At 37.7% G+C, this 10,285-nt stretch overlaps 1 protein-coding gene across 1 annotated transcript; it reads left to right on the top strand.

Moving 5' to 3' along the window:
- The first annotated feature begins 64 nt into the window (after positions 1–64).
- vtg3 (vitellogenin 3, phosvitinless) lies at positions 65–8,914 on the top strand. Its single transcript, XM_058792528.1, has 28 exons — positions 65–119; positions 300–320; positions 524–675; positions 826–1,077; positions 1,181–1,342; positions 1,432–1,580; positions 1,660–1,810; positions 1,907–2,064; positions 2,146–2,311; positions 2,399–2,524; positions 2,662–2,880; positions 4,420–4,637; positions 4,723–4,820; positions 4,990–5,111; positions 5,198–5,299; positions 5,388–5,507; positions 5,597–5,786; positions 5,910–5,997; positions 6,410–6,595; positions 6,685–6,814; positions 6,895–7,054; positions 7,137–7,243; positions 7,355–7,420; positions 7,773–7,982; positions 8,064–8,209; positions 8,331–8,469; positions 8,566–8,649; positions 8,735–8,914. Exons 1-27 carry the CDS (start codon positions 80–82, stop codon positions 8,644–8,646), a joined length of 3,759 nt encoding a protein of 1,252 aa, XP_058648511.1. The 5' UTR covers positions 65–79; the 3' UTR covers positions 8,647–8,649; positions 8,735–8,914.
- The last annotated feature ends 1,371 nt before the right edge of the window (positions 8,915–10,285 follow it).

Below are 10,285 nucleotides of genomic sequence, written 5' to 3'. Positions count from 1 at the left end.
TAAGGGGGTAGGAGGGAAATACAGCTCCCTGCTATAAAAGATGACGTCCAAGTTGCTTATACCATCTCTGGATTTCACCATGTGGCGGCACTATCTCTGTCTCCTGGTAGCCCTGGCTGGTAAGTACATAAAGACAGGGACAGATTTAAGGCAGATTTAACTGCATGTTTTAGAGCGGGGTCATTATAAATGCTGGCTTAATTTTGTTTAGAACGGAGCACAGTGATTTTTTTTTTTTTACTTTAATGCTACTTTATATGAAAGTATAATAGTAATGTTTCTCTTTTCCTCCCCATTAGCCAGCGAGAACATAAATTACGGTATGTAAACGTTATAACGTATATCACCCATAAACCTACAGAGATTTTCTCCTTATTCTAATATTAATTGTATTATTGTATTTGATGTTTATGTCAATAATAAAGATTTTAAGTTAATTAGGATTCAGATACATATTAGATACATACTGTTTCATAATTTGTCATTTCAAATTTCTGAAATTTCTCAATGGCCAATATTTTAGAGCCTTTCCTGAACTCTAAAAAAACATATGAATATAAATATGAGGGATTGGTGCGAGTGGGACGAGAACTGCCAGACTTGGCTGAGTCAGCACTGAAGCTGAGGTGCACTTTTAAAATCATTGGTACATCGCCACAAACCTTTGTGCTTCAGGTACCAATACTGTTGCTCCAATTCCATATATATATTTTTTTTATTTCAAACTATTCTGAGCTATCTGACACCTTTATTCTTAACTCAGCAGATAGTAAAAATAACTAGATTTTGTCTAAACATGCTATAAAATGTGCTTTTCCTTTTAAGATCTCAAATGTAGATGTTGAAGACTTTAATGACTTACCCAGGAAAAGTGTCTTCAGCCCTTCCCAAAAGCTTACTAAGCGTCTATCTGCCGAGTTCAGCCAGCCAATTGTTTTTGGATTCTCCAAAGGACAAATTACTGACATTCGCACAGCACCTGGAGTCTCAAACACAGTTGTAAATATTGTGAGGGGGATCCTTGGATTTCTACAAGTCACAGTCAAAACCACACAAAGTTTTTACGAACTGGTGGAGGTACAAAATCTACATATGAACTCTACAAGACAGTCCTTAATAAAAGTATGACTCTATGGGTAAAGCAAAACAATATGAAAAAAACATTTTTGTATATCTTCAGTTGGGAATTCACGGTGTATGTCAAAGCAGTTACACTATTGAAGAAGACAATAATGCCAAAGAGTTAAAAGTGACCCAAATGGTTGATGTCACCAACTGTCAACAGTCAGCTGCTTTATACCGAGGTATGGCACTCGCCCCTGAAGACAAACTTAGCAAACAGGTGTGTTTCATTACATTTCAATTATAAACTTGAACATAAAAAGTGGACGCTCATCCTTTAACTGATCTGAATGCTGTTTAAACTTACAGAGAGGTGAGAGTGTTGTTTCAACAGTGAAACACACCTACACAGTGAAGTCCACATCAGATGGCGGTTTGATCACTAAAGCATTTGCTCAGGAGCGTCAATACTTCTCTCCATTCAATGTAAAGGGAGGAAACTCACGAATGTTAGCATTGTAAGTGTTTCAGTCATTAGCTAACTAGTTGTTGCAAGACTGCAGATTGTGCATGACATAGTTGTGTTCATTTTTCCAGACGGGACATTGAGCTTCTGAAAGTTTCAGACACAACTGACAAAATAGTGACCGGACAGGTGCAGAGCAGAGGCAATCTGATGTACAAGACAGAAAAGGACCTCAAACCAATTCCCGTTGTTATGATCAACCTGAACAGACCAGTGCCAAAGGCAAACTCCAAGATCCTACACTCATAAACATTGAAATATATACAGATATTTGAATAAACTCATAAACAGATTTTGATCTGTTCTGTACTCCAACAGATTCTAGATTTAATTAAGCGTTTGGCACAGGCTAACATATATAAAGTGGACAGCTCAAGCAGCACTGAGGTTCTGAATCTAATTCAGTTGCTACGTGTGGCAACACTTGAGAATCTAGAGCAGTTATGGAAGCAGGTCTCAGGAAATGATGAGCACAGGTATTTTGTTTACACCTGTCTAAGTACTAGGCAATCCTAGATCTTATCCTACTGACTCTTTTCTTTTTTTTTGGTCTTTAGGAGGTGGTTCCTGGACTTGGTTGTGGAGGTAACAGATGGAAGGATCCTCAAATTCCTTGAGACCAGATTCAAAGCAGGAGACATTACAGAGAATGAGGCAGGACAGGCACTGGTAGTGGCATTTAACCACTTGTCTGCTGAGCCTGCGTCAGTGGCATTAGCTCAGGTTGAGTTGGTGGCCTATAGTTAAACATTTGTTACAATAATTTATGTCATATATATTTGCCTTCTAAAGCTCTGTTCCGCTTTCCAGGAGTTCCTGACAATTCCTTTCAGTAAATCCCAGCCTCTCCTGTGGAACACTGTGGTGTTGGCGTATGGTTCTTTAGTATACAGATACTGCGTGTATACTGATCCTTGCCCTGTCACTGTGGTGCAGGTATCTCTGGTCTCCTTCTTCTGTATGCCAGATGATTAATACAAATTTCAAGGTATTTTATAATCTGCTAGTTTTATGTGGAACTTAGTTCTCTGAAATTTACATTTTCCATGTCCTTTGTAAATAATGTTGTTCAGCCATTGCTGGATATGGCTACAAGTGGGCTAAGAAAAAACTCGGAGGAGGATATGGTCCTTGCATTGAAGGCTTTGGGAAACGCAGCTCATCGCTCTAGCATCAAGACTTTCCTAAAGTTCCTTCCAGACTACACATCTGGAGCTGAAAATCTTCCAACTAGAGTACAAAGTGCTGCGGTCCAGGGATTCAGACTGCTTGCAAGCAGGGAACCCCACAGTGTAAGTACTGCAATCTATATAAGTATTCACAACCTTGTAACTTTGAAAATTTAATAAAAAGAAAAAAAAAATCCAATATCACTTTGATATATAAGTATTCAGACACTTGAATGTTAGCTTAGGTCTTTGCAAACACCTTTGCAATGTTTCTGCACTTGAATTGGAGTCCATTTATGACATATTCATTTGATTAGATATGATTTGGAAAGGCACACACCTGTCTAATATAATATCTGCCTAAATAATATGGTCTAACAGCTACAAATTCATATCAGAGGAAAACCCAAGCCATGAAGCTCCAAGACTGCATTGGGTTGAAGCACGGACATGGAAAATGCTACAAAAAACTTGGGGTATTGAAGGTTCCCAAGAACAATGGCCACCAAAATTCTTAAATGATAAAAGTTTGGAACAACCACACTGTAAAAAAAAAAAAAAAATGTTGAGCCAACTTAAAATTTTAAGGCAACCAGCTTCAGCAGATCTTTGAGTTTGCTCAACTTATTTTTGTGTGAGATTCTCAAATTTTTGTTGTATAAACTTAAAACGACAAGCTGAGAAAACTCAAAATTAAAATTTCAAGTTGGCTCAACTTTTTTTTTTTTTACAGTGCAGTACTCTTCCTATTGTTCAATCTGTGCAATCAAGGGAAAAGGGTATTGGTAAGAGAGGTGATCAAGCACCCAGTGGTCACTCAATCAGTTGTACAATACAGCACTAGTAAGGGCAGAAGAAAAGCTGAACACAGCATAATCCAGTGGTGTAGCCTAAACTTCAAAATGTGCCAAAGGTTCAACTTCCAACAGGACAATGACCCTAAGCACACAGCCTAGACAATGCAAAAGTGGCTTAACTCATATGAATGTTTTTAAGTGGCCCAACCAAACATCTGTGGAGATATCTGAATTTTGCTGTCACAGACAGTCCCCACACAACCTGTTATAACTTAAGAAGATCTGCAGAGAAAAAAATAAATAAAAATCGCAGAAAAATCTAACCAGACGCTGTTCTTGCAAACTTGACTTAAATATGTGTTTTGACATCCAATCGAAATTGTTAATTACTGTAAACAAGAACACATTATGATTACTAAACAAGGGCATTTATTGTCAAAGGTTTTCTGACCACAGGTTGATATGATAAAATTGCCTTCCACTGCAAAAACAATTTTCAAATTTGGTAGTGAGTGTTAACTTCACTGTAAAAAAAAAAAAAATGTTGAGCCAACTTAAAATTTGAAGGCAACCAGCTTCAGCAGATTTTTTTAGTTTTCTCAACTTGTCGTTTTAAGTTTATACAACAAAAATTTGAGAATCTCCCACAAAAATAAGTTGAGCAAACTCAAAAATCTGCTGAAGCTGGTAAAAAGAAAGTTCGCTCAACTTTTTTTCCTTTTTTTTTTTTTTTACAGTGTTCTCACACTGGTTAGGTTTGGCAGGAATGTTGTTATGGACCAAAAAAAGATAAGATGCTACTTGGTAAAATTAGCAAGGACCACTTTCAGCAGGTAAAGACTTTCTACTTTTTGTATGTGTGCAGGTACAGGACATTGTCTTGAACCTATTTGTACAGAGGACTCTTTCTGCTGAAATCCGCATGTTGGCCTGCATGGTGCTTCTAGAGACCAAGCCATCCATAGCTCTGATCTCAGTAATAAGTGAGGTCCTCTTAGAGGAGGTTGACCTGCAGGTTGCCAGCTTCTCCTACTCTCTACTCAAAGGCATTGCCAAGTCCCGCACCCCTGATAATCAGCATCTGTAAGAATGCTCAAATGTGTACTGTTTTCTCCTCCTCTTCTTTCAGAGCATCTGTCCTCATTCCTCTTTTTTTCCTCTAAAAAAGATCCACTGCCTGTAATATTGCCATGAAGATTCTTACCCCCAAACTTGGCCACCTGAGTTATCGCTACAGCAAGAATGTGCACTTTGACTGGTTCCATGGTGGGTTTACATTAGAAAGAAAATATTTCTCAGAACATAGGAAAATCCCAGAGAATATGAAGCTTTTCATTGGTTGTTTTAAAGTGCACCCTCGTTTTAATTGCTAGCTTTGTTGTACAAACTTTTAGTGATGCTGGGAATGGTCTGATGCTGTTTCTTGTCTCATCAGATGACTTTTTATTTGGGACATCTGCCGACATTTATATGCTGCAAAATGAAAGTCTTATACCCACAAAAATTATGCTTAAAGGAAAAATTCATTTCATTGGGAGAATACTGCAATTTCTTGAGGTAATCAAACCAAAGTTAGAAAATGCAGTGTAATTTTATGTACTGTAAACCATGTTTTTTATATGTAATCTTTGATATGTTTTCAGTTTGGTGTCCGTGCAGATGGACTCAAAGAGCTGTTAGCAGGAAAAATCCCTCAACTCAAGAAAGATTTAGGAATCACCGATTTTGCCACTATAATGCAAATCGTGAGCATCTTCTGTCTCAGAATCTATGAAATGTATGACTTCTGTCAGTCATTAGATTAATGGCTATGCTCTGATTTTTTTTTAAAAGCTCTCTGACTGGCAGAACCTGCCAAACGACAGACCTCTGTTGACAGCATATGCACGCGTGTTTGGACAGGAAGCCTTTTTAATGGATGTAAACGGAGATTCCATTCAGAGCATCATAAAGGTATTCTCGTTTTTTTTTAATCATCGGGTGATTTTTGTTGATTCTTGCGTAGATTCAGCTGAAACATGATGCATTTACTTTCTGCTCAGTCATTTAGTCCTTCTGCAGGAAAGGAGAGTAAGGTTTGGGAAAAGATTCAGGATGTTCAAAAAGGGACTTCCTGGCACTGGACCAAGCCGCACCTTGTGTATGAAGCTCGATTCATACAGCCAACATGTCTTGGTCTCCCAGTTGAAATCAGCAAATATTTTTCCATAGTAAATGCTGTTACAATGAAAGGTGAGCTTTCTTCTGCCGTTTATTGTCAATTTCCCATTAGACGTCTGTTAATAATGGTAAAATTAGGGCTAAATGCAAAAAATAAACAAAAAACAAAAAGGTAATTATATTCTATATCTACAGCGAAAGCTGAAATTAATCCTCCTCCCAAGGAACATCTGAGTGAACTGCTAAGCTCAGACATTTCCTTACACACAGATGGCTTTGCTGGGTAATTATAAAAAGTTATCAGTTATGATTTATTAATTAGACACTGACTAATCTCATTTTGTTATTTACAGTCAGCCATGATTTTATTTCTGGTTACTGAAGTAAAGTGAGTATTGTTTGGAGACCTTGTGATCTCAGCATGCCTAGTCTCCATGAGAACCCGCTCAGTCTAAGATAAAACAGCATATTTTAGGTTACTGATGTAACAGCAATTTTAATGTCAGAGATTGTGCATGAACACCATGAAAATAGTCCATGTGCTGTATATTCTAAGGTATCTAAAGTCATATATTAGATAGCTTTGCGTGAGAATTTAAGTTGTCAAATTCACATGAGGGTGGAAAATAATGACAGGATTTTTGGGTTCTTCATGGTTTCTCTGTGCTGAATGTTGACTTTCCTCCTGCTTGCAGGGTGACAAAGGATCATTTTGTATTTCATGGAATCAACACAGATCTTTTCCAATGTGGTGTAGAGCTGAAGAGTAAAATAATAAGTTCCCTGCCATGGGCATTTGACTTGAATATAAACATGGAAGAGCATAAATATGAAATGAACTTGACTCCAAGCAAAACGGTCACTGAATTATTTTCAATCAAGTACGTTTTCCATGATTTCTACAGCACCATTGTGATACGTTATAGGTGCCACCAAATATCCTGACGATTTCTCACTCTTCATCAAACAGTTCTAATGTGTTTGCTGTTTTGAGAAAGAATGAGGAACCATCCTCATTCAAAGTAACTCCCATGATGCCCGAGACAGAGGACTCCAAACAGGATCTGGCCAGGATTTTGCCCATTTCAAGGAATGATCAGGTACAGCCTTTACAATACTATAACAAGATGGAGATGTCTGGCAAACCCTGCAGACTAAACGGCTGTGTTTTCTGCGGCAGACCGAGCACTCTGAGCTGAAATTCAGGCAATGTGCTGATGCCAAGATTTATGGAACTGCAGTCTGTATTGAGGCAGAAGCCAAACGAGCACACTACCATCATGAATATCCTCTGTATTACTTGCTGGGACGTACCCACTTTTCATATCAATTAGAACCAGGTACCAGAACCTTGACTTAATAATATAATCCAAAAATTATATTACTAAATTACTTGTCAGTAACTTGTTGCTTGTTCCAAAGCTAAGGATGCCAAACCCATTGAAAAAATTCAGATTCAGGTCACTGCCGGCAGAAAACACCCTCCAGGAGTCAGTGAAATGATGAATCTCAGCCACAGAGTATTCAAGGTACCAAGACTCAGCCATAGCTCTTTTTCACTTACAGTGGCTGAATGATTTCCAGTGGTTAACTCAGAATTAATGTGAGGGCATTTTGTTATACATGCTCCCTCTGTGTAGGACACAAGAGACGAGATCACCTCCTGTGAGGAAAACAATTTATACAACTCATTCCCAGCATCTCAGGTGCAATACAAACATCTGAAATCATTAATTCAAATGTAAAGTGATTTAAAAATGAGGGTTCAATATAACACATTTCCAATTATGTATAGTGAAGTGTATATTTGGACAAACAGACTGTAGCTTGCTTACGACGCCACATATAATGTACTGCAAATTTCTTATTCAGTCCACCCTGAGATTTATGCTTTGAAACTGCTGGTAAATTAATTCAAATCCAAATGAATTTACAGAATACAGTTGTACAGAGGAAAATTTGTAACTTAACATGATCTACAGAGTAACTAGGAATTGCTGAATTAATAGAGTAATCTAGCAATTACTTAGTCATCTTATCAATTTCCCCATGCTGTAGAATTTAGATGCCACTCCAGAACCTGTAGTCACAGTAAAAGCACTTGGTCTGAGTCCGCCAGCAAAACCTTTGGGCTATGAAGGCGTAGCCTTTAATCTGCCAACAGCCCAAAGAGAAGACATTGAAATGATTGTCTCTGAAGTTGGTGAAGAAGCAAACTGGAAAATCTGTGCCAATGTTAACGTAGATAAGAGTCGTTCATCAGCAAAGGTAAAGGTCTTTTGAGATTTTTCTTAACTTATTCTCATCGGTTTCCTTATTCCCTCATTGATTTTCTTCTTGTGTTTTTAGGCCCATCTCAGATGGGGTGCAGAGTGTCAAACATATGATGTGTCTATGAGGGTGTCCACAGCATGCCAGCTGGAATCTAAACCTTCCATATACACCAAGATCAACTGGGGAGCTCTGCCCTCAGTGTTCACAACAATTGGTCAAAAGTGAATTCATCATGCTCTTGATTTTCCTGAAATACTAATGTGCAGCATATGTTTACTACTTAAATGATTTCAATCTCATGCCTTATGTTATCTTACTATTTTCACATAATTTTTCTTTCAGAGTTCAAGAGTACCTGCCTGGCATTTCTTATATAATGGGTTTCTACCAGAAATATGAGAAAAACCCAGAACGCCAAGCAGCTGTCAATATTGTGGCATCCTCACCAGAGACCTTTGACATGAGAGTGAAAATTCCAGAGGTTGTTGTTTTATGAACACATTTTGTGTCTTTTCAATTTCATAGATGTCTTACTGCCTTCCTTCCGGCTGGTAAAATATTATTTTGTCCTCTTTAGCGAAAAATCTACAAAAAGGCAATTCCTTCACCAATCGATCTTGTGGGGTTTGAAGCTGTGAACTTCACCATGTCAAACTAACAGGTTAATTTATGAATTATGGATCAGAAAACTGTGTCTGTTTTTGTGTATTTGCATAAATTCTGCCAATCTGCTTTTCTCTTATTAGGCTGGTGTTACAGAGCACTTTGGAAAGACCAAACCGACAACAAAGAAAAATGGATCATCAAATGTTCTGAATTGTTTGTATTCCTGACATTTGATTAATGACTGATTTGGATATTCAAAGATATATGCTAAAATCAGTACTTTTGAATTATATTCCAATGAATAAACTGTGTATCAAGAATTCATTGTGACAGGAATTCATTATGTTCAGAATGATATTCATATTCCAGCCTAGAGTTTACCTGTAGAGCATCTGCAACACCTCCTTCATATTCAGAATGTCAAAAGATTGGCACATCAATTGTAAATAAATGTCTTTGATCAAAATGTTGGTTCTGTGAAACGGTACCTTGTCACCCCAGCTTAAGTTCTACCCAACTCCTCTCTGATAAAGACCACAATAACAGACATCCCACCTCTCCAGGAAGGTCCATGAGTTTCTCATATATTAGCAGCTCTCTGAAATCCCCATAAATTAATTATATACAATATCCTGGAAATTGAGCGAGCAAGAGAAAAGCCCAGTTTCCAGGATATTAAAGTGCATTTTTAGTGGTTTAATCACAAGCTGTCAGCCAAGATGCATTTACTGTTTCTACCTGTTACACATGCATTTTGAATGTGTCTCCTTGGACCACTTCTGCTTGGATTTCTTCACACTCTACATCACTTTCGCAAAGAGTGTTGAGTGCGATGCGCGAATGAACCGACTGGGTTAACATGGCTTGGGGGTCAGTGATGCAACCACCTTGAAATTAGTTTTTGCAGAGTGGAATCTCTGCAATAATATAAAGTATAGCGTAGATACATTTTACTGTGTCTCAAGTTTAGTCATATCATATTGAAATGTGAAATTCCTAATTAAGGGAATAATTCATTTTGCTATCATTGACTCACTCTCATATTTTTCCAACTTCTACTAACATAAAGGGAAATGTTCACTCCAGTCAGAGTGGTGGTGTAGTGAATTAATGGCTTTTGGCTCAGAGGCAGCATAAACGTCAAATGATCATCAAAAATAGATAGAAATTTGGTGATTAACAAAGCAATTAAATTACCACAATTCCAATTTTCCACTAGAAATTACTGTATGTCAAAAGTTGAAAAAAATAAATAAAAATGGGCAAAAACCATACTGACTGCCAGTTGCAACTCTCAGAACTCAGAATATCAGAATTGCACTCACAGTAAAGTGTTATTTATAGTTAGAGAAAGATGCATGCTGCATGCTGAAGGATGCATGGCAAAAATCGTCGGGCTGAAGGTTTCCCAGAACGTAAGGATGTGGCACAGTCATAGGATTGGTATGTGCTCCGTTGCCTCCATAATCTAGGTTTTGGGTGTTGCTATATTTCTAAAAGAAACAGAAAAAAATAATGAGAAAAAAAATGTAGGTTGGGACTTAATTAACCAATCAGGAAAAGTCAGCATTTCACCTAAGTCAACATCTTAGTATGTAGCATACATCGTCCTGTTGCACTGGAATGCATCATCAATGATGTTTCCTGGAGTCCTCTGGTGTGTTGGGTCTTTCAACATTAAGCACCCTCTC

Source organism: Onychostoma macrolepis, chromosome 11, assembly GCF_012432095.1.
Source record: "Onychostoma macrolepis isolate SWU-2019 chromosome 11, ASM1243209v1, whole genome shotgun sequence".
Lineage (NCBI taxonomy): Eukaryota > Metazoa > Chordata > Actinopteri > Cypriniformes > Cyprinidae > Onychostoma > Onychostoma macrolepis.
The sequence above is the reverse complement of the archived record's forward strand: the minus strand, read 5'-3'. Positions and strand labels throughout refer to the sequence as shown.